The 26449-nt window shown below is 26.7% G+C and overlaps 1 protein-coding gene across 1 annotated transcript in view; it reads right to left on the bottom strand.

The window, feature by feature from the left end:
* LOC126895043 (neurotrimin-like) overlaps positions 1 to 26449 on the bottom strand; it is a 78460-nt gene that overhangs the window by 25419 nt on the left and 26592 nt on the right. The window contains exons 2-6 of the mRNA XM_050666503.1: positions 22037 to 22134; positions 11711 to 11918; positions 8664 to 8822; positions 5035 to 5163; positions 4834 to 4971 (exon numbers count right to left, since the gene is read on the bottom strand). Coding sequence (XP_050522460.1) covers positions 4834 to 4971; positions 5035 to 5163; positions 8664 to 8822; positions 11711 to 11918; positions 22037 to 22134 — 732 coding nt within the window. The remainder of the gene's footprint in view (positions 1 to 4833; positions 4972 to 5034; positions 5164 to 8663; positions 8823 to 11710; positions 11919 to 22036; positions 22135 to 26449) is intronic.

The following is a 26449-nucleotide window of genomic DNA, read 5'->3' as shown; positions in this document are numbered from 1 at the left end:
AATGCTATTTTCGTGTGAAAATTCTCGATTTCATTATTCATATTATATTTAACTTTATAATGCTATAACTTATTGAAAAGTTTATGGATCCACACAATTTTTTTATGAGAAATAATATTTTTTAATAAACCCTTTTTCATTCGACATACTTTATCTTAATCGAGATATTAAGGAACCAGCAGATCAAGTAGCTTTTGGAATAAAACACCAATTTTTTTTAAATTAAACACTATCTAAAGATTTGCATCGAAGCGTTTATTTTTGATAGTGATTTTAATCACTGTCAGATATCATTATACTTGATCCAACTATACCACGTCACAACTGTGCCGCGACCCCCCTGTGCTGGGTTGGGTTTTTACTTATGGCATTGGTTGACATTTTAGTGTTTTACAAAATAAAAACATGTTGATAAATACATTTTATGGTAGATATTGAATGAAACACCAACATTGTATAATGTACAATTGATGTTCATGATGTACGGTATACATTCAATCAGAGTGATCTATTATATTTTGTGCAACACACGTGGCTAGTATATTACATCAATATACACCAGATATTATTTAGTTAATGGGTGATAGTTAAAATATTTCTACAAAAATATTAAAAAATATAACCAATGTGTGCCAAAAAAATTTGGAGTTTTTCAATTACGACAAGCAAGTTTTCATTATACATAATATATATCTAAACATGTATACATAATATCTTAATATTTTGCTAACCTTAATATTTCATAAAGATAGAAATTACGGAAAAGTATTCAACTTGAATTAAACTAAAAATACTTGGGAATCTCATGATCATAGATATGAATTAAAAGTACATGTTTTAAAACATTTTTCGGCAGAGGTATATGTCATTATAAAATTTAAGTATTATTTTTTACATTTAATCTTATAATTTAATGTCTAAATTAAAATTTTTTTTAATTATACTGTTTTAATAAATATTTGTTTTTAAACAAATTATTGTTAAATTTAAATGTAAATATTGTTATAATTAACATATTTACATTAAACAAACAACATGAATAACAAAAAATTTGAACTGATGATTTCTTGTTTTACTAGCTTCTACCTATAAAATTTATAACTCTTAAAAGCAAACAAAAAGAGACTACCCACTTTGATGAAATGTAATCTCAAACAAAAATGTTTACGTCAATTATCTTCTAAGTCACTATCAGAATATCTGTTAAAAAGATATTTTTAATTAAAAATACGGTAAGAGTAATTAATTTTTTTTACATTTCTTACGGTATTTTTTCAAGTTAAAAAATTCACCAAAATCACCTCAAGAAATAAAGATCAAAAGAAAACTATTACATTAAATTCTTTTTTTTCTCCATTATGAAAAAATTTAATTTTTAAAAATTAAAATACATTTATTTACGTGAACACTGAATTAGATGCAAAACGCATTTATAAATAATTATACAATCATGTTGTCTGATCGAACATTTATTAAAAAGGTCAATCTACACCTGTACACATCACTAGCAAATGTATTGTGTGCGATTTACCTTTATAGTATTTTCTCTCTTAACCAAAACGTATTTAAATAACACATTACTGCCACTTGGCATATCGAAATATCTCGACAAATTTACACTGCGAATAATATACTTCACTACATATATTGTTTGTATTATTATATATACACAATATTTATTTTTTTGCAGTTTTGTTATACTACTGTGTTTTAGTCACGCACTGCTTACGATGTAAGCCAAAATCACGCGAGCCAATTACACTACACCACAACTAAGAGGGAGGTAGTTTGCGGGATAGTACAGATTCTCCATTATTTTGGATACAATCAGAACCCTTTATTTGTAAATTTAATAGAAAAAATGAACCACTTTCGAAAATACTTAAAAAAAAATACTTCATTTGAACGACGGGAGTAAAGAAAATTTAAATTATGCTTTAGAACCATTGCGGCCATTATTTTCAGTGTAGTATAATTATTTGAATCACAAACGTTATTTCCAAAGCCATTCATTAATCGTATATACTTACATAAAAGTCACACACACCAACATTCCAAGTGTATTTACCTTCTCCTGCACTATTTATCAACGTTGATCGCTAATTAGACTCAGCAATAATAATAACCATAATCACAATCTCTTTTTGGCTCATGAACTATACTATACACAAAGGGGTAGTTTTCACATGTAGCCATTTCTATCAATTATTTAATTAATAATTATTACCTCCAGAAAAAAGATAATAAACCACCAAAGAATCATAATTAGTAAATGAAAATTGTAAGATAATGTTTTCTCACTATCGGTAACAATATTTAATTGCAATAAATTATTTTGTTTTTGAATTTAAATTTTCAATACATAAAATTTTAATATTTTTTCAGTCTGATTTCATTTGAAGGTTTTGAAAAAAAAAACCAATATAATTAAATATATTTACAAGATTAAGTTTATATTAAAAATTAGGATCGAGATTAAACACCATCTTAATTTTTCTTACTATTTAAGTTATTTATTACAAACAAGAGTTAAATTAAAAACTAAATGTGTAAATTCTTTACAATAAAAATTATATATAGTTGATAAATAATGATCGAGTGTTGACCATAATCATTAATATATAATAAAAATTTCTAACAATACAATTTTAATCAAAACATTTAAATTATTCAGTAACATTTTTAGGAACAAAATTTGAAAATTCCTAGAAAAATATTCTACAACTTACATAGCATTAGTTGAAATTAAAAATTTTTTTTTATTAGTTTGATAATATAACCAAAGGTTGACTATTTAATAAGAATGCTTAGGAACTGAAATAATTTCGGTAATAACAATTTTATTTATCTCTAGTAAAATAATTTATCTAAATCGAATTTTTTTTAGAACATGTTGAAAAAAACGATTACAAAAACCATAAATATTACAAGGTTGCTTTTGAAACCTTAATTAAACTTAATAAAGATTAAAAACCAAATTGTACTAAAAAAAAATCGATGTAGATCAACTATTTTAATAGATTTAAGAAAAATTGTTTAAAACCGAAATTTTTCCAGTTTCTAATCATTCTTATTCAAATTAAAATTTGAAAATTACCCCCATAATTTGGAATTAAATATGTGTTAATTAAATCATTAAAATGAAAACTCATCTTTCTATTGTATTTTTTCAATTTATAGAAATTTTCTAAGCAAACCGATTTTTTGAGCCATTAGAAATGCTTTTTAAGCTTTTAAATAAGTTCTATGTTTTGTTTATGTTGACTAATGTCGCACTTTATCGCTTAATCGGTCGTATCACGCAGCATATTATAGATTCTTATCTTTTTGGTTTATTTGGTTCGAAACTGTAATGGTAAATTGACGTTTATTTTTATACTTTTTGACTTTTGAGACCACTACAGTTGTTTATGTACATTATCCCCCTAGTTGATAACCTTAATAACGACTTAAAAATCATTCTGGGATCCTTTTAATGTAAAAATAAACCATACTATTAAATTGGTAAGGAAAATTACAAATCATAATATGAAGATTTTTTATTTCTTAACACAGACATTATATCATTTAACATGTCTATTTGAATTATTTGAAGAGATAAATAATAATTGAAAATATGATAGAAAATAATCATCTTTTACTTGGTTGATTGTTGCTTAATAACAAAAATAGTAAACATTTGAGTCAAAAAATAACTTTTACTATAGATTTCTAATATTTTGCATATCTATGGCTTATTGATGTTTCATTTGTTGTTCAAAGATTAAAAGTAAAATCCTCACAAAAAAATCTTTTAGTGATACAATTGAAAAATATCCAGTTAAAAAAAATTTTATATAATTGCCGTAAAATGGACTCAGTTTGCCTACCGAGTATAAATTTATTTATTTCTAAATATAACTCTAAAGCAATTGTTTACAATAGTAGAATAAATAGTTGTACATAGTTCAGTTTTAATTAAATATTTTATCTATACTTACATCACTTAATGTATATAAGTAATATGATTCGAAATAGACTTTAACCTAAATTTTTATTAGACTCGTAATGTATGCAGAGTGATTTATTTAATTTCTTTTACTATAGTAAGATTTTTGAAAAATTTTTTTAATGACATATGAATTTCTATTTATTTGTTATAAAATCATTTTTAAGTCCATTTCTTATTTCTTATAAAAGTGTAACCTTAAAATTAAAAAATGGTAACATACATATTAAATTAACTTATAAAATAGAAAATGATTATATTAAGAAAATGACTGGTCGATAACAACTTTTAAACCAGTACTTTGAAAGTCTTTCTTATTTTCATATTTAGGCGGGAGGAAAAGTACGACTGGGAAATGACTAGCCATGAAAATAGCAGCACTCACTCTTCCAGTTATATTGTCAATAACATAAAAATTAACAATTAAGATGAGTACTTTGAGAAATGACAACAAGTAATATGGGTGAGGTATACATTTAACTCAACGTGTCAAATGTGCCTGTTGTGTAAACATAACATTTGAAGTTGAAAAAATAACACTGAAATTCGAAATGAAACACTCAGTAAAGCGATGTGCATTTTGGGATTCGAAAACGTATCAAATTTACTCAGTTGCAATACTTCACGTACTATTAAAAAGTGAAAAGCGGAAAAAGTGAACTTTAGGTTTCGTTTATTACAATTGTCTACCGAATTGTAAAAAATCCTGCTGAATGTTCAAACCACTTTATACCTTTATAGTTCATCTATCTAAAACCATTCTGTTTTTTTACTTTATATCCATTCGCTCGCATAACCTTAACCTTTGCGATACGCTATTTATTTAGTAAACGTGTTTTGCTTACCATGAGCAATGATTTCGCCGGCCTCTCGGGTCCAATAGTTGATCGACTTAGGATGTGCTTCTGACAAACATTCTAGCATCAGCGATTGTCCAATAACTGCACCTATCAACTGGTTTTTAATCCAAATCATCGGTGGGACTAAAAAACATTATTCATTAATTTAAAAAATCATAATTATATATTTATGTAAATTATACATACAGTTTACAACCAACATAATTCGTTTGCTGACTGATGGAGGTACACCGTTAGACGCTATACACAAATAAGCTCCCATATGAATCCGACTGACCCGAGTTAAGTTGAGAATAGGCCCTTCCACATTATGAACTAAAAATCAATAACAAATAAAGTTATTTAAAAAATTACATCTTTAGAAATATTTAAAGAGAAATGTTTCTAATAGGTAAGGCAAATTGTAATTAAATATATTTCTAAAATATCATATAGAGATTAAAAGATTTATTGATAATTTTATCATATTTTTAGCGTATTTTATTATTAGATGTAATTGTAATTTAGAAAAAAGAAAAATAATACTTAGGATTTATCTAATTGATTAAAAATCATCGGTCAGATATAAAGGCTAAAATATTTTTAATCGAAATTATAACTTTTTATTTTATAGAGATGACATGTTAATGGCAAAAAAGCCTATGTTAAAAATTTTCTACCGGAAAATGCCACTTAACTCTAGAAAAAGCATTGTACACAATATGCTCTATGCTCTTTTTTATTAATTTGATTGACAACAAATAAACTTCGGAAACCATTAATATTAAATTTTGTTTTAAAGATATGGGTTGCTTAAATACCATTACAACAATTAGATAACTAAAAATATGTTAAATTTCTAAATAGATATATAAATCATAAATATTTTTTATTAGACAAATATAATTTATACAACTGAAAATGATACTTTTCATTTCGATTATTATTTTTTAATGTCACATGAGTTTCTGGAACATTTAGTTTATTTTCCATTATTGTGTTTACTTATACTACAAAAAAATACTTATCTTTTAAGTTGTCTGTGTTTTTTCACAAAAATATAACTATTAATGTCCTTTGTCATATAGTCATAAATGTTATATAATGACCCTTTTGATATTATTTTGAATGTTCAGAAACTATAACGTATGTGATATTAAATAATTTTTATATAATTTTATTACTTTATTGATACAAAGCTACAAACTAAACGATGATGTTTAAAAAAATACCATTATGTAATAGGTTCTCTTCCCTCGATTATTATTTTGAAATATTAGCTAAATATTCATATTTTTATTTAAATAGCATTGTTATTAAAGAATATAAATAATTAAATAAAACTTTTAACATAATAAACATGTAGTACAAATTAGTATACTTGAAAGTATTTATTTAAGTTGTTCAGCAAAATCTAATATTAATTGAGGTACTTTTATTAATTTTTATTAATCTTTGAAGGACATGAAATAATAAGATGACTGAGTAAATAAAATTAATCTACCATTTATCGAAATATTTAATTAAAACTTTTAATTTATTCAATGGAATGAATAAATTTATTCACTCATTCAAAATAATTTCTTTTTGTTGATTTGATTCTTTTAAAAATATTATAAATTCAACTTAGAAGTTAATTAACACCTGTACGTTACAATTGAAAGTTTGAAATATTAATTATAAAATTAACTGATTGAGTAAATATATTTTTGATGACTATCGGTGCAGATGGTCTTAATTTAAAATCAAAATTGTATGTTTACCGTGTTGAATCATGTTTATTTTTATATAAAATATATTCATTTAATATTTTTTAAAGGTTTCTTCAATCTTTTTTACTATTTTTCAATTCTTTTTTTAAGTTTTTCAAATGTAAAATTGAATTAAATAATTCATTTTTATAACATTTTAACTTTAACGGATATTTTACAATCAATTTCACATCATGTAGACATTGATATAATCGAATAATATTATATTTTAAAGAGAATAAATAAATAGGAAACAGAAATTTTAAACTAATTAAATCATATAGAATAAATCGAACATAATGAGCAATGATATTTTCTTATGATTGATACTGTTAATATTTAATTATCGCAATATTACAATATTCAAACGTTTTAATAAACAACCTGGACCTTTGGGGAATTCAAGAGAACTATGGGACTATTGCAGTCTCGAAAAAGTATATGAAATTGTTACAAAAACATGTACTTATCATGCTAAACAATTTCCTAATGGTATTGTATAAAATAAATCATCTGTTAGGTGATTATCGAAGTATAGGATAGAGACGGTTTAGTAAATATATAAAATCCCAAACTCTATAATATCTAAAAGTTTTTATTATTGCTTACATACGAGGTTACTGAAAAAACTCACGGGAAATAACAAAGCTTCCCTTCAGGTCTATATTAACTACCGAGATCATTTTACAATACCATACATCCCGTTATTGCCTTTCAAATTATCACACGAGTTAACATCGAACCCTTTCAAAAGGTATATGCCGTAATAACATTAATAATTTTACTTTAATAATAAACGGTTTATTTTTTTAATGTTTTAAAAATAAAAGCCATTTGCTAAAATTTCACTAAAGGCAACTTTTGTTTGTGGTTTATCCCCTTGAGTTAAATGCGCAAACGCATATTTATATTTATATTGTGATTACATCATTTTTCACCACTTTGGTTCAAAAAAGGTAATCAGTAGAAGGAAAAAACTGTTGTTTTTTTAATGTATAAGGATTAAAAAAAAAAGCAACCGGGATAATCCCTTGTCCGGCTGGCTCTCGATGTATATTTAATATACCAACGGCTTTGAATTGTGTGGACATTAATACTTAAATCTCTACGGGGAGCATTAACTTTTCCTTTTGCAAGAATGCCTCTTTTACAATACATTATGATATTTACAAAATAAACGTATAATATATATATATTGTTCTCAAAAATTTGTCATAAAAATGCAAATCAACGCCACGGTTTACCACAGAGTTATAAAATATTTATTATGTGGTGATTTTTTTGTCGATTACCGCATAAAAACTAACTGCATCGTAGCAATTCTTCAACTTTTTAAAGGAAAGAAAATTTTCCCTTACTCCCTAAAAATAACAAAAAGGTATTTACATGTATAATATGTACATATACAATTATCTAACAAATTGATCCCCATAATCTCATTAAAACTTAGGAACTATGATTACAAGAAATATATTCCCAACAAAATTAAAAAAATTAACCATCTCTGCTATTAAATCAAATTCAAATTTTATGATACTTAAGAAAAATCATACATTTATAGGATCTAGGGTAAATTTTCAACGAATTATATGTATTTTTATCCTGTTTGACTTAAAGATATCAGTGTTTAAATAGCACTAAATAAACTACAAAAAGCTCTGTACACATCTCGTTAGCATAGTACACCCTTTATAGTCAACTCGTATCGTTAAGAAGTGGTCGAGCTATTTACAGACTCATGAACGTACTTCAAGTATAATGTAAAAGGATCAAACATTCGTCGTGACCCGTTGAAAGCGTTTTAAAAAGTGACGCTACTAATGCTAAATAATGTGAAGTATTACTTTAAAGCTAACCTTGTTTGAAAAAGAACAAAAAAAGTTACTCTACTGCACTCAGATATGACTAAAATATTCATGTATCTTACAGCTAAATTGCTACTCAAGAGTTGAACTCTAGACTATCTTGTGCAGTTCTTTTTTCAATTATCAAAATTACACCATTCTTTAAGTTTTTATTTTACTCGAATAAGGAAATAATAATCATCCAATTAAGTCGGATTGCATAGCACTTAAAAAAACTCACCCTGTTTCCCTCGTTCTAACTGTATTAGTTCCCCCCCTTCTCGTCGCCATGTGATGTTCGGAGCTGGCGATCCGGAAGCGGCGCACCTTAAAGACACATTACTGTCTTCACGAACATTCATATCTGTGCTTGTTGGATAGTCCAATATGTCTGGCGGTACTGAAAATAAAATCGATTTAAGTATAAAATTGATTAGCTGTCTCAATGATTATGAATATGCGTAATAAGGCGTAAAAATAATATCAAAGAAACAAAAAATATGTAACGCAAATAATTTTTAAAACGTCATTGTCGTTTAACTTAAGATTAAAGAAAAAGGGAAACACGGAGATATTCGCTAAGTTTTAATCCACTCCTTGCGGCAGTTTTTGAAAAGTGCATACGCTTCATTGAAGCCGTTTTGCCAACTTCATGATTCATTAAATCTTTTGTCACTCTCAAACACCGCGGCCACTACTACTCTTTCTACAGCAACTCGGTGGCAATCGAGTTTTAAGGAAAGGAATGAAAGAGGAAAAAGAATGGTTTTTACTGCAAGTGTATAATGACAAATTTACAGCTATCCTCTTCCAATGTGGGTCGCGCACACCATACTGATAAATCGACTTTGGAGACTTTTATAATTTTTTCTCCTCTTTGCGCTATTTACTCTCGACGTCATTTTCTTTCTTTATTTTTTTCGCGTGTGTCTTATTATTTTACTTTTCTTCACCAACAAACTTGTCACTCAGACTCTTCCAGTGACGCGTATAATTTGATTTTTATTTATATATTATTATTATCATTATATAAAACCACTACGGAGTTCTTATCCGATTACTTAAATGACACTCGATTTTTGTATTTGTAGTACTTAGTTTATAGATTTTGTTTACTTATGCATTTTGCTTCAACAGTTTTTATAGTAACAATTTAAATTCCTACTCGTCATTTTACACCCTTTAATTTAGTATAGTTCCCAAATAATAATGCCGCTATACAAAACAAAATCCCTCCTACTGGTATAAAAATATAGATATTTTAACTAAAATTCTGATACAACATGTATTTTCTATTTTTAAAATAACCTCGGGGACTTTTTTTATTTTCTCATATCTTAGTGGATTTTGAATTAAAAACACAACAGCTTTATGTAATATATATTTCTTATGAAATATTTTTTCTACAAATAAAATCTTCTTGAGTCTTAATGTATTGATTTCTACTCTTAATTTATTTAAATGAAAGATTTCCAGAAACTCTTTTATCTTTTAATATTTATAAAACTACGTCGTTTTTATACAAAAACAATTTGCCTGGTATAATGTTAATAATTAAAATAAACTACTCAAACGTCGGTAAAAGATATTTAATAATACCCTTTAAATATAAAGCCTGTTTAATCAAAACAATTTGTACAAAATTAAACATCAAAGTTCTTTTTATATATTGACGGCTCATAATATTTTAATATAAATAATAAGTAGCCAATGACTATATTTTACATTCAATTAGTTCTATTTTAAAATTGAAATTATATCTTGCGCACGAAATCTGTTATACAAAAAATCACATGAAATTAATTGATTTAAAGAATAAATATATCGAAAATGTAACTGTAAAAATAAATATATCATATTACATTTGTAAACACGTATTAGGATTCAATGTATTAATACGTTTTTCAGTAACTTTACATTTTAATTATAATGAATCTAATATCCACTCTTTGGCACCGAGTTTATTGAATATCATCGATATACGTAATTACTATCTGATGCAAACTCTAGTGCTTTATAACTATTAAGCAAATGTTTATCGTTAGCACACATAGGTTAACAGTTCGCACGCCACGAAGTGCTTATATTGTAACCACTAATACGGTCGTACCTTTCCAAGTACACATAGAAAAGGTATCAATAAGATGCAAATGAGACCATTGTGGTTTGCCGCAAAGAGCTATCCTAGCCTATTTATGGCGATGTTGGAAGGTCAGATGTGTATATGTCGAATAAATGTATGCACAGTACACAAATAGTCATTGAAGTCACCACTTTCATATCCTAGAAGGATCGACGTTTGAACGAATACAGATTGGCTTTTAAGTCCTTTGAACTATTCTTGTTCGTGCCCGTATACTCTGTACAAACCCAATTTATGTATCAACCAAATGATGGTATGAATGTTTTCTCAATTAAATTCAGTTAACCATTAACTGAAGTAGAATAAATCATAATATATGCATTATTTTAAAAAAACCTAACATAAACATCATTATTATAATATACAATAGCATACAAATAATGACGATCGTAATAAGTATTATTTTTTGAGATTTATAGCAAAAAGTCCCAACAACTCGAGCAACTCACAGAGTAGCATACTCAATGCACCTCGGACAATGATTCGATTTTTGTGCTGTGCAAATTCAACTTAAATTAATATTTTCACACTATTTCAAATCTGATAAGACACTAAGATCCTTAAACTATTGATATTTTAAAACTTTATAAATACAAAAAATATTAGGTTCAAAAAAGTCGAAAATAGCATTTAATTAAATAAATTTTTAAGGCCATCAGAGTTAATAAAAATGTTATATTTAATTTTTTTAGCGGAAATCCCTATGTTTAACATAATATTATGAAAGAAAAAAAATTATTCAATTTTTTTCAATTATATAAACAATTTTGTTCTTACAATTTTTTTTATTCTGATGGACTGTTCATCCATTACAAGCATTTCAATACATAGAGTGGGTATCCAACGCGGTTTACAGTTCGTATTAGTGTATGTAGACTTCGCCCAACCACTTAGTGTACGTATTCAAAGCGCTGGTAGTTTTTTGAACCTAATATTTTTCGCCTTTATAAAATTTTTAAATCTCTATAGTTTCTGAGAAATTGAGTGCGTTACCAGATTTGGATGATTCGTAATGTGAATATTTATCGACAACTAAATGTTCTTTTTTAGTTGAATAGTGAATTATTTCATTATTTTTAAATAATAATAAAAAAATTGAAAACTAGTAATAAATACTAATAATTATGTTTATTTTATGTACAGACCTACAATTTCCATGAAACCCAATTGACTTTTCATCGGATCTGTATTAATTTGACACATATACCATCCTCTGTCAGACTCTCTCACTTCTCGAATATGTATATGCCACGTCCTATGGTCTGTATGAGACACACCGATTCGATGGTTTTTAGTAATAACGTGATTGTGAATAGTTAATATTGTTTGGGTGTCTACTCTGAGCCAAGCCACCTGTGAAAAATAATAATAATAATAAAATTAATTTTATTAGAAAAATCATCAGTATTTTTTTATTACAAATTATTTTAATTTTAATGAATGATAATTCATTAAAATTAAAATACCAAATCAATCTATAACGAAAAAACTAAGCGACATTTTAGGTATGAATTTGTGGCAGAATTCTTAGCAAAGCTGTATAATGAGTCTGGTAGAATGTTCAATGAATAATACTTATTATATACTCTTCCTTGAAGTTAATCGTCATCTAAACACTATTCCGACAATAGGTTGTTGCTGATTAATAGTATTACTCTGTATTTAAACTTGTAGAGCGCTTGTAGATCTGTCAAAGTCACCTTGTGTATTTGGGTTTATATCCTTGTGTGGATATTCGTTTTAAGGGGTAACATTAACGTGATTTATGTGTGACACATGATATGCAGATTTTGATTCAACCTGACAAAATATTTCAGCGAGATTCTAGAGAATGCTGAAAGCTAGATTTTCTATTTAATTAGAACTCACTCGATAAGTTTGTGAAATCTATCGAGAAAGTTTTACTTTGGAATAAACTAATTATAATTCGGTACATTTCAAAACAATAGAAATACATCAAATTATCACCGCAATAACATAATTATTAAGGAATACCAATAGTGTTAACTATCTATTTTTGTTTTTTAAATTATATTAAAAAATAACACTTTTGATATAACACAGTTCATTGAAGTAAATATACATTTTACCAATTATCGACTTCATGTATTAACGAGTACTTAAACGATTCATGACTATGAATCATTAATTCAATACGCATACAGAGATAACGATTCCAGGGGATTCGACCGGATTTGTGTAAACTGAACACACACATATATAGAGGATTATTTAATGAAAGAGATCAAAAAACGAACCTTTTGCGACTTCATTACACCTTGTTTTATATAATAACATAATTTTGATTTCCATTAAATTGATAAATATTTAAAACTGAACTAAAATTTGTGTTATCCATTTCTAGAATTATTTCTGAAAATACGTAAAACTTACTTGAATGAAAATGAATTTGTAGTCACAAATATATTTACTCTAAAGTCACAAAAATTTAATAAATATGTTCTCTATTTGTTTGCATTATTTATAGAAAAATTATATTTTTTATTTTACACTTTTATTGTTAGTTCCGTAAATGTAAATAATATTCCACGTTAATATTTAATAACAGTTCATTCACATTTATTGATTTGGTATGGTCAAAAAATATTATTATCCATTAGTAATAATGTTTCTTCTTTGATCTAAATTATATCTATAAATAATTACTTAAGGTAATTATTAATATTGCAAATTCCAAAAATTATCTTATAAAAAATTTAGAAATCCATGAAGACAAGGGTTTTCTCTGAATGTATTTTAAAAACACTTAAATGATTCCTTAAAAATAAGTTCTGTTATTTCCAAGTTGTTATTACTTTTACTTTCAGCTTTTTAAGTAAAAAAGTTTATTGAACAAATTAATTTCTGTAAAAGTTGATTATTCAGGTTCAAAATGTCCCAATTAATTTTACCGAAATTAAATACAGAAAATATTATTTTATAAGTTAGAAAAAAACGTTATAAGGAAGTCTTTTATAGTTTAATGTATAATTTGTACCTGATCGCAAAGAAATTTAAAAAAAACACTATGTAATCATAACATAAGAATAGTCAATAAAGGTCACCTCGAAGCTCTTTCATTCGACCTTTTGACGTAGAATTTTCTTCGACCAAAAACGACCTTTAAAAAAATAAGAATACCACTATGACAGGTTTTATTGTATCTGCTTTATTTTTTATTTACTGCCGCAAATAACTGCTTTTACATATTTATACATATATATGTGTGTGTTATTTTATAAAATACACAATATTGCACAGACCCAGTGAACGGTGTGGGGAAAAACAGTTGAAGCACGAAGAGATGCGGTATTAAAACGCCATTGACCTTTGCAATAATTTCCCCCTCCAATTCTCGTTCAACATTAATTAAAATTTAGTGTCAAACTAATTACATTTTGGAGGTTGAACCGAGGTGGTGCACGTTACTTTTGTTACTTATCGACACCTAACCAAAAAAGTCTCATTTGTTTAATGGACACAAAATTAATACCCTATTATTAAGGACTACCCCATCTATATTTGCGATTTGTTTGTTCAATTTAATATGTATAACTAATTACTACGGTACTCATTAAAAACTATTTCTTAATAAGTAAAACTTAAATAAAAACATAGACCTGTATAACCAGGACCGAGATAAGATCTATATGAGCTACGAAACTGTACCTTATGATAATCCTCCTGTAAAAAATATCACTACCATAAAAAAGTGATTAGCAAAAAAAAAAATTGTCACTAATCGTGACTTGGCTAATAAAATTCGAGATGGTCCCTTAAGCTCGTGGACCCCGGTGTTATCGTCTCTCTTTGCCACCCCCTCTTAAATTCGGGATAGATACATTTCTATCACATTAAAATAAATGATAAATCAATTTTCAAAATTGTTTTCTTAATGTAGTGTCGTCGTTTGGTACGTAAGTAATTACACGCCCTGTAACCATAGTGTTTAAACGAACGCGTTAACAAGCAAAAATAAGGGAAGGGGTGAAGAAGAGAAATAATTGTTTCGTGTACTACCATCGTAATTTCAGTAACGAAATAACGTTATACTACAAGGGTGACACGTCAGCGTTGTAGAGTTGCATTGGTGTACAGTCAGTTATAGCGTGAAAATTGCAATGAAAAGGCACCGAAGTGTAAATAATCGATTTGCATAGAAAGGTAAACTCTATCGATGCTTTCCAAAGTTCTCAACCAATAAAAATGCACAAACAGAAGTTCATGTCCTGCCTGTTGTCATCTCAAGTGGGATTTCAACAACTTTAACAAAGTCCATGACTGTTCCCTGAAATTAAATAATTATGCTAACTATGATTCTTTCTTTCCATAATTGAAATTTCGATAAATCTGTTAATTTATATATTGAAATATAATTTTTCTATATTAAAGTTAAATAGTCAACAACCTTTAACATTTGTTGGTATATATGTGAATAGATAATACAACACATAGACGTGCATAGTTCTTCAAAATATTCAAATAATGAATAATAAACATGAAAAAAAAATATTTTTCCCGTATTTATATACTTTTGGAAGAATGATTGCCATTAACTATGATGAAACCCCAAGGGATGTGGAATTATAATATAAATCTTATGCTTGCCACATATACATTGTAACGCTTACACAAATTAACTCAAAAAGAACAACAGACTCGATAAACTTATTTTATCATTCATTTTGTTTATATATCTCAGAAACCGGCTTCAGTTATAACTATGTAAAGTCGTGTACCTGATACAGAGGTATTACTTATCGGATAATTACCCGAATGANTACTTTTGGAAGAATGTTTGCCATTAACTATGATGAAACCCCAAGGGATGTGGAATTATAATATAAATCTTATGCTTGCCACACGTATATTGTAACGCTTACACAAATTAACTCAAAAAGAACAACAGACTCGATAAACTTATTTTATCATTCATTTTGTTTATATTTTTCAGAAACCGGCTTCAGTTATAACTATGTAAAGTCGTGTACCTGATACAGAGGTATTACTTATCGGATAATTACCCGAATGAAAATCAAACACATTTTATGAAGACAAAAATAAACAAAGAAACAATGAGATAGTAGTTTTAATGATCATTAGGCTGAATGAACAAAAAAAAAAAAGAAACAACTCACACAGCTCCTACTTTTTAGAACGTTGTTTTGACATTAATATTTGTCATGCTTTTTATTATTTAAGAATTATACTATCATAGAATTATATGAGATATTTGAAATACAAGCTGTATAACACATAACTTGACCATTGTTTTTTTTTTCAATTTTTAACAATTTTTCCGCATACTATTTATCAAGACTATTTATTTTTAGTCCTATTTTTCACCTAACTTAATTTTTTTAAACATTTATCTTATACTCCTTCAATATAAGCGACTTTCTCAATTTTTAACGGTGAACATTATATAAATAAATTATTATTCACAAATATAAATTTGATTCAGGGGAAGAATATATGTATATTCACATCGCTCCTTTTTAAGAAATTTTTATAACTATACAATATTCTTTTTAATTATAAACAATTAAAATGAAAACTTCCCAAGTATTTGAAACGTATACTTTAACGAAAATTTAATTATTATCTAATATAATGATAGTATTGTAATAATAATGTCCTATATTATTATTAGTTTTTTAATATTTTTAAGTACAAGTTATTGAAATATAAAATAAAAATATAAATTCCTAAAAAATAATTTGAATAAACAAAAAAATAGTTCCTGTGATATAAGTTTATTATTAAAAATGTTATTTTTACATTTATCAAAGTAGTACAAATTTTAATAGCCAAAGGTTTATAGAAATGTTTTTCAACTTAAGTGATAAATTACACGGCGTTCTTATTTATTTAATAGGAAATCTATATTTAAATTTAAATTTTACGCTATTGGTACAATTTAAACAAATATACATTTGTTAAAAACAAAGTTATTTTGAATTTGAAGTTGAGATTTAAGTAAAAACAAAAGTATTACTAGAATATATCTTTATAATGAAGACTTAATAATGTTACAGTTTTATTTACATCCTCAAATTTTAGCTTTCTAACCACCTACCAAAGAAATCGGTGGATATTTTCCGAAATTGATATAGCAATTTTAAACATTTTCCAGGAAAGCGTAGATAAATGTTCCCCTTAAATTGTAAACGTAATTTTGAACACACAATAACATTCTTCTAAGTATATGATAAAAAGTCACAAAAACCAATTTTTGGGACATACGACTTTGAATATGAGTCATAAAAATTGATTTTAGAAAAATGAATTGTGTAATTTTTTGAATATCATTACTTATTAGATTTCCTATGATCTACCATATACATTTTAAACAATACTACTACAATACTACAATACTCTATTAAATTCTATAATAAAAAGAACCGTTCTAACAACCACAAAAAATACACCAGATAGTTATGTCATTATGTCTTATATCATTTTTACATAATTAATATAAAACTAATTAGTAGTTAGTAATACTTTAAACATTTCTATTATTGAGTAATCATTTTATAAGTTATATATGTTAAACATTGGAAGACTTAAATGTATAATACAAGTATTAAATTTAACTTAGTTTTTATACAAGACAATGTTTAAATTTTTCAGTATAAATCGCAAAGAATTTTTAAATTGTTTCTAATAAGTATAACATTAATATAGAAGCAGTTGGTAATAATAACTAACTTGGAATATAGTTTTCTTCTTTTAAGTCTATTTAAATAATACAATTTTGGTCAGAAGTTTGAATGCAACTTTAAGATTATACACAAAAGCTCTTCGCAGCCAGTCGAAATTCCATTAGTATTAAATAAGTATGTAAATTGAGTTTTCGTCATCAGGTCAATGTTTTTTTTTTCAATTTTTATTTTATTAGGTTTCCTTTTTTTGCCTTGTACTTTATTATTTAAGGACGTTACTTTTGTATACTGTGGCCATTGCATTTACTTCTGCTAGTATTATAATAATACGTGCTCAGGTCACGTGATTTATTTACGACTGAGGTGCGGTCGGGTTGCCTCTATGGAGGGGTAACTAGTAGCTGTTCAGTAATTTCGATTCGTGTCATTTGTATATTACATCGTTGTGCTGTGTGTGTTTTTGTATAAGCTTTTCGAATGGAAATGAAAAAATACCTAAGGCAGAACCGCGTGTTAGAATTATTTGCCGGGGGGGAAACGGCTGTGCAAAGTAATATTTATATAATAAAATATTATGTATAACATCGCAAGAGAGGGCACTTATTTTTAGGTTTAATATCCACTTTCCATATTGAGCGAAATCTCAGACAATCCCAAACTTGCCACGGAACAATCCTGGCAAAGAAATACATACTGTGACAACTACGTATATGATTTCCCATTAAGATGTATACGTGTGCTACACCAAATGGAAGGATTTACTTTTTAGAATTCGCTTGACTTGCCGTCTTTAAGTTTTAAGTGTCAAAATGATAAAATATAATGCTTGAGTAAAAGGAACATTATACTTGTACTACTTATTTCCATTAAATGGGAATAAGCTTGAAATAACTTATGACCTGTATAAAAAATAAATTAAATATTAGAATAAATATCAGAGAACCACTTGCAAAATAAACATCCTCAGAAAATAAATAACAGTATAAGAGTCTTCATTAGAGTTTATAATTTATAGCAGTAAAACGTGATTTTTCAAGTGAAATAATGAGCAATTAAAAATATAGTTTATTGAACTTTAAATGCACCAAAAGGGCAAAATGTCAATTTAAATTTTATAAATTCTATAAATGGGGAAAATTCATAAAAAAATTACTATTTTTAAAATCAGTAATTTTCGTAATTTTCAAACTTTTTTTAATTAAAACTGCGATAACTTTTTAAAAAATGGATGAATCAAAAGAAATTTTTTTTAAAGATACCTTAAGTATTTTTTCTTATCGTTTGTTGTTTTTTTTTTTCAAAATTAATCCTTTACTCGACTACAGAGGGACATTCAAAAAGGCAACTTTTACACACAAAATGAACTTTTTTCTAAAGTTTTGAAAATACTACGGAAACACTGACAGTTTATACATATCTTAAATTCAATATTCAATACCATTGCTTACACCTCAGATTTTTCAAGGTCATGTTATCTTCACATATATCACCCATTCCTAATTAATATATCTATAAATTTTTCAGGTTTTATGTAGGGATCTGTTTTGTAATTTACAATGGATTTTGGTTTCAAAACTAGTTTTTTAGGTTTCGGTTATCAGTCCTGGCGAGAATATATAAAATCTTGATCATCATACAGGGTGACTCTTTTAATGATATCCAAAAATTTAAGTAGGAGTTATAATAACCATATGATTACTCTAACTTCACTTAAAATTTTTGGCTAGCGTTACAAGAATCACTCTGTATGATGATCAAGATTTTATATATTCTCACCAGGACTAATAACCGAAACCTAAAAAGTATGATCCACGATAGGTCTATATTTGATAGCACATATATTGATGACTCATAGTTTATGATTTATGGAAATTTAAATGTTTAAATGTCAAGGAGAAATTTTGTGTAAGAAAATCATTATATAATACATTCTTCGAATATATAATGATTTTATATACACATTGAGTACATTCAGTTATATTATTGAAATTATGCATATTTAAAATTGATAAAAACCATTCTATAGATACAATTTTTAAGTCCATAAACATTTTTAATATAATTAAGTGTGGAAGTAAAAGTAATTAAAATAAGTTTTAGTGTATAAGTCTCTGAGATAAACTGGAGTTTTAAAAGAAATTAATTTTATAACACATTTCTTTTTAAAAAAAGTTATTGAAATCCAAGAAAATTAAAAAAACTATTTACATCAAAAGAGATTTTATACGAAAAAATAGTACATTTTTTATAATTCAAAGACATTTTTAATATTTAATATTTACATTTCATTTGTAATATAAATAGAGAATGAATAAATTCGTTATTTAATTAAGTAAAACTTCTAACAATGTTGTGTAAAATTGAATATCACCAAGCTTTAACATTTTTTGCCACAATAACTTTTTACGTTAGAAATTAGAATTGTATTTTAAATTAGCATACTAAATAAAATAATGAAAGTTAATTTCAAGTTTTACTTGATGGATTAATCGAGAATAATATATCATGTTTAATACTTAATAATTGAAAATTTCAAAAGTTAATATAACCAATCAAAATAGAATTAGATATAATTCTAAAAAAATTTTTCTTTTATCAAAATTATTGATTCTTTTAGTTTTACAAAATTTTATTTTCCCAGTTAACTGATTTTTTACTTTTTCTTCTTCAAATTTTCGGTTATCAAAAGTCTCAACTTTTTAATTTTAAGGGTTTCTCTTTGTTGTTTAGTTTTCCGGGTGAATAATTTTGAAAAAATTAATAATTTTTGACATAAATTAATATTTCAGGCCATAATAACTCCCAAAAAAACTAAAAATTACAAGAAACACATATAAATAAAATATACATTTCATTACATTAAATTAATTTCGCACAAACATAAGTAAAAACAGTTTTTACTTATGTTTGTGCGAAATTACAGTTACTGTATTTAATGATGTATTAATGAAAATCAAAATAAAAACTTTTAAAAATATTCTAGCTCTTTTTTATTTTTCATTACACGAATGAACAATTGTAAACGATCTAATATTTTTTAACCAAAAAAAAAATGATGTAAATAAATATGACTGCGTATAATATCTCTAAGATAAATTTAGCGTATTTTACTAAGAGACAACAAGTACTAACACCAACGAACTAATTTAAATATGATTTGGTATCAGTTTAAATAATATTTATTATTTAAATGATTAAAAGTACATGATATTATATTGTTATCAAACGAACTAAGAACGTGTACATAAATGAGTGGTTTGAATTTTATTGCAGATTGTTCCATCAAGTGTTGGGTTTAAAAACTAATTGTACATTTTACAAAAAGAAAAAACCATATGAGAATTATCACACACGTCATGGCGTTAACCTAATAACGACCGTGTAATCCCCTCTTTAAGGGTTACAATCACATTCACATAATGAGTTTAGCGAGTTTTCAACCATTCGAATGGGTCCGAATCCTAGACAATGATAACCAAAATAATTCGGCTCGACACAGAGAATTTGTGTTCCGGTAATTGCGTTTATGTAGCGGAAACAATGGAAAAAGGCACGTACGGGGGCGATAGTAAAAGTGACTCACAACTGCATCTAGTTCAGTTGCTGACTAATCTAACAGTCTGTACCGCAAATATGAGCTATGAATTAAATTGGACCAAATAATGTCACAAAAAATATCAATATCAAGGCACATCTCAGTTACATGAAATCGAAAAATTAAATAAATTTTGATTTTAACATAATTTACATAATTTAAAAATTATAGTAATTTATAGATACATTTTTTCATTTTTTCTAGAGACCATACGTAATATAAGACAACAAGAAAAAGTCAATCCACTTAGAAGACCTTCAACCGGCGAATTCGGGAGGACGCAAAATTATTTTTTTCGTCACTTATCTAAAGACTTGAACTTCACCATTGATTATATCCTTTTTGTACTTCATAAACATTAGTAGGTGGTATTAAGTCAAATGTCAGTTATAGAGAAGATTAGATGAGATTAAAGATTACTTGAAATAGTATAAAACTTAAAATAAGTATTAATAGTGACATCTTTGAACAATAACTTATATTCTAATAAAGATATATATGTCTGTAATACTAAAGAGTTAATTAACTAATTCAGCATCCTTTTCTAATTGAATAAAAAGTTTTTCTTTAATAGTCTATTCTTTGTCTTTTTTCTTATCAAAACTATTTAAAAACACTTAAGAACATTATACTATATCAAATATATTAAATAATCCATAATTTTAATAGAAATTCGTATTACATGTATGAGTAATTACCTAGTGTTAATACATTACTTTTAATTTTATATATATTATGTATAATGATTAAAAATATTTTTGTAAACAAAAAACAAATAAGAAAAGGATATTCTATAAACCTTTTAGTTAAACATTTTAATATAGCGCTTTGTACATTTTGCATTGGTGTTCTAGATAAGTCTTTTTTAAGCCTTATTTACATCTTTCTTATTTATAATTTTACATTTAGTTAATGAAGTATGCAATTGAACATAGTTACAGACGTATCTTTGTAATAGTACTAAGCAAACCAAAACACAGGTTCATTATATATAAAGTCGGACAAATCATGAATGAATGCGAATAAAAATAATTTACAAAAAATATATTTTGGTTTTTGAAATCACATTTCTATTCAATAATACTCATAAATTAGTTAAAAACCACTCTAAATAATTAACAATTAGTAAATAAATGTAAATAGTAATCTCTCGAACACGTGTCATATCATCTTGAAACATACAAAAATGATATTTTTATGTTATTCCTTACCTTATATGAGCCTAAATCATCCACAATGCATACTAAAGTCGCTTCTCTACCGACAGGAACTGTGACATTAGCTATCGATTCTGCAAACTTGGGCATTTCTAAAACAAATCAGTAAGTAACAAGATTAGACTAAATTGTTTGTAAATTAACTGTAAATAAAATTTGATACCAAAATAAATTAAAAAAATATATATATTTAATATATCGTTTATATCACCTTCATTAAAAATAATAATTTTCGAAAACAATCGAACTATAAATACTCATTACTAACGATATCTTAAGAAATTATTAAATATGAAAAAAATTATATATTTAATATTATAAAATACCGTTAAATAAAAAAATATATATTAAAATATCGACTCTTACTTTGTTAGTAGAAAAACATTCGTTTTATCGTTGATAAATAAAATAGTTAATGTAAAAAATGCGTAAAACTACGTTTTTCAAATATTTCTAAAAAAAAATAAAAATTTTTATTTAATAAGTTATGATTTGACTATTACCTAAACACACTTTACGATATTATATGATTTCATTATTATTGCAAAAAATCAAAATATTTCAGTAAACATTGTTCGTGGTATAACTAGTAATTCATTATATGAACATAAACTCAACAACATGAGTTTTATTCCAAGATGATGCCAGGAAAATCGAACATAATTTTCAATTTAGTCATAAAAATGACTAAAAATAAATTTAAAACCCGTAGTAGTATAATAAATATTATTGCATTANATAAAAATTTAAAACCCGTAGTAATGAATAAAAATAATATCATAATAAATTGTATTTAGGTCCGGATATTATCTGTAAGCCACCAAGATAATTTCAGTGGGTCGTTCTAAATTAAAGCCGATATGATAAATATTATCGCATTAAAATTAGTTTACTTTTAAACGAATTATTCAAAATATGTTAATAGCTAAAAAACACTAGTAATTAATGGCTTCAATGTATGACTTGAACGAATTTCGCCAGTGAATTGATTGGACCTGATTGTATTCACGACAGATTTTTCTCTGTGAAAAATGAATTTTTAAACCTTGATTTAATTTTGTTGACACGCTTATTCACTTCGAAACTAAACTTCAGTTCTTCCTAAATGATTTTAAGCCTTATATACGGATTTTTATTGATAAACCAACAGTAACTCGATTACAAACACGAACGTGCGACACAGCGGTCATATGATTTTAAATGAAATGATCAATATTTTTAAAGCGTATAAAGGTGTAATGACAAATAATCCTCAAGTAATTTGATATTGTATCGAGTTTAAAGATTTGTGTCGTGTTCGTCTAAACAAGCGACTACCGTTGGTGATTTTCATTTTTGTAATGGTCATTTTGCTATACACATCGCTTAAACATATAGACGTTGTCTCAAATAGAGAAAAAGCTAAAACGAATATATTGTCATCATATCCATAAATGTAACAGTTTTCTTTTATTACACGACCATTTCAACCGTGATGGCATCCATTCACCGAGATCGAACAGGCTCGATAGCTTTTTTAGTTTTGTTTTGAAAAATCCCACTCGCCCAATCCCTATGTAATATATTATTATTGTCTATGGATTACTTCAGCTTTGTTGTTACCGACAAAAAAACACAACCCTAGTGAGGGCTTATTATGATAATTATTGGCTTGTTTTTTTCTTTATATTATACACGAATTACAAATTATACTGATAGCAGTACCATCCGATTGGTTGAAAAATATAAAACTTTGACACGAATTCCCCAAAATAAAGTAATATGTTAATTAAATTTTTTTCTAAGACAAAGATTACGATAAAAAACCAACGACAGCTATAATTTCAAACTTTTTATAACTTTCCTTGGATATTAATTAATAAAATATTTATTAAAACAGTCATGAAACATTGGCAATTGTCAGTGATTCTCTGAAAGAATTAATTTAAATTAAACTTCAACCATCAATATTCCTTCGCTACTGTTTATATACCCCTCGTAACTACCACGCTAATAAAAAAACACCCCTTTAGATCTTATATAATTTAATTCGCTTTACTTTTCAAAAAAAAAAATTGTTCATGAACTATAAAAAAACTTGCATGCAATAGTTTTACTGTCTGTAAATTATATGTATAATATATTTTTTTAAGTACTTTTAAACGTACATGTTGATAAATAAGTATATTTTACCTTTGTGAGGTATTTCTTATTTTTTGTGCAGTTTACTTTAATATAAGTTAAAAATTTTACTACTATGTCCAGATAACCTAAACGTCTATTGTTTAATGAGAAATGGATTTTCGCATAAAATAAAATTAACGCATGGCGTTTTTATTTTCATGATTTAATATTGAATAATATTATTTGTTTATTATTTTTCACATTAATAAACAGTATAAAATTAATTATATTATAAAAAGTTACAGAAAAAAACAAATTTGTTAATAACAAAAGTTTAAGTACCTTTACATGGTATAACCATAAGCACTTCAAACTTAAATGAATTATATATTTACACGCAAAGTTAAGGCATATAAGCATTTTAAATTGATAAAAATATTAAGTTAACTTCCAGTACTGATAATCTTCGTTTTGCATAACAATATGTTCTACTTTATTACTGTTAAAAACACAAATATGCCTAATTCACGGTCTGATTTTGTGTATACACCGATACGAATCATTGTTTCTTAGCTTAAGTAAGTTTTCACAATCGTAAAAACAAATGTACTACAAAAGTTTTTGTTTTTGTGTACCGTTAGTAAGAATACTAACCAATGGCCTAAGTATTGTATAACTTTGTGCCTCATTATACATAAGCGTATAATCGAATAACAATGGGCGTACCCTTATCGTTGCAGTTCGTATAGTATGTATACAAGCCAACGTACTTTATAACCTACAATTTTCTAATGACCTAACCTTTGATTTTCTTTGCAGGATACTTTTACAGTAGCTAAAACATGTGTAGCTTGTACGTGTATCGTGGAACTATTGCAAAAATTCTAGAAATTACCTACAGATAAACATTTGAAGATCTGATAGCAAAAAAAAAATTTTTTTTCTTAGAATTTACATTGCAGTTTTTTCACTAAATATCATCGATCGTTTCAAACAATACTTCAATATGTTTAAATTTAAATATTTAACAATGATTTTCTTTAAATAGCCAAACTATTAAATGTACTGACTGATAGTAAACCTAACTGGGACTACCACATAGAATTCTTGACCAAAATTTTATAAAATTTAATAGCATTTTTACAAAACGTATCCTATTAAACCGCCTATAAACGTGAGATTTTTGGAAAACCTAACAACTTTTTTGCCGCCAAGAGGAAAACGGCGTGTTAGACTCGTTCCTAGAAACGCTAATATTCTACGACGTGGATATGTTGGCGTTATTAATAATTCTGGTCTTTTAATTTTGTTTTGTTTTCCACAAGACGTACTACGTGAACATCAAGAGTTATTGCGGTCACTTGGGATCTGATTATAGGCGGCCGTCATAATGGGTATAAATCAACAGCTCAAAAAGCGTGATAGCCGCCAATATAAGTATCGTGTGATTCGTCCACGTGGTGCGATAAACGGTTTATATAAAATACCGTACAAGAGGAAAAGTTCCCGATGATGATAATAATAAAAAGTATAAAAAAAATATAACATCGCTTGCCCCCGTGTATTGTAGTGCGCCGCATACGGACGAGCTTCTACACAATATAATAATAGTGTAAAATATGACGTAATCCTCGATTTTCCAGTGGCTATTTAACATCAACGAAAATATCGTAAATAATAATAATAATATTGTATACATAATAATATACCGATAGGCGAGCACGTAATAATGCGCGCGGAGACCTTTGCCTGGACCTTTTATACTGTTTTCATGCAAATATCCAACACAACACTTTATAATAACGTTGTTATAAAATCTTTATATTTTTTATTCGCTCAAACTGCTGCTACTGCAGTGCGCAGTCATTGGAGTTGCTTTTATATTTATAATAATGTGCGTTCTCACATACTCACACATCACAGCCCGTAGTGTGTATGTATAACAAGTACACGAGGGAGGTCTGTATTTCGTTCTAGTCGGAAAAATGTTGAATTTTATGAACGAGTAACGACGACCATGTATTGGAATATGCCCATTGCTGTTTCGTTAAAAGTTCAAATGCCAGTAAGTTCTTGCTGAGATTTACTTTACTGTACGATCGGAACGCGTGAGGAAATACACCAACAGGCGTCTTGTTTACACATGTGTTATTATAATACACGGCGTATAAATAACAGTACATAATTCTATACGACTGGTTAAATGCCATATTTCTCCTTTACGTGTTTCTAAATCAAATAAAACAGTTTTTTTTTTTCAGAATATTGCGTATGTATTTTAATTAAATCTGTATACATGTATTT

This window comes from Daktulosphaira vitifoliae, unplaced genomic scaffold, assembly GCF_025091365.1.
Source record: "Daktulosphaira vitifoliae isolate Bord-2020 unplaced genomic scaffold, ASM2509136v1 Scaffold_1, whole genome shotgun sequence".
NCBI lineage: Eukaryota > Metazoa > Arthropoda > Insecta > Hemiptera > Phylloxeridae > Daktulosphaira > Daktulosphaira vitifoliae.
Note: the sequence above shows the minus strand (reverse complement) of the source record. Positions and strands in the feature narration are given on the sequence as shown.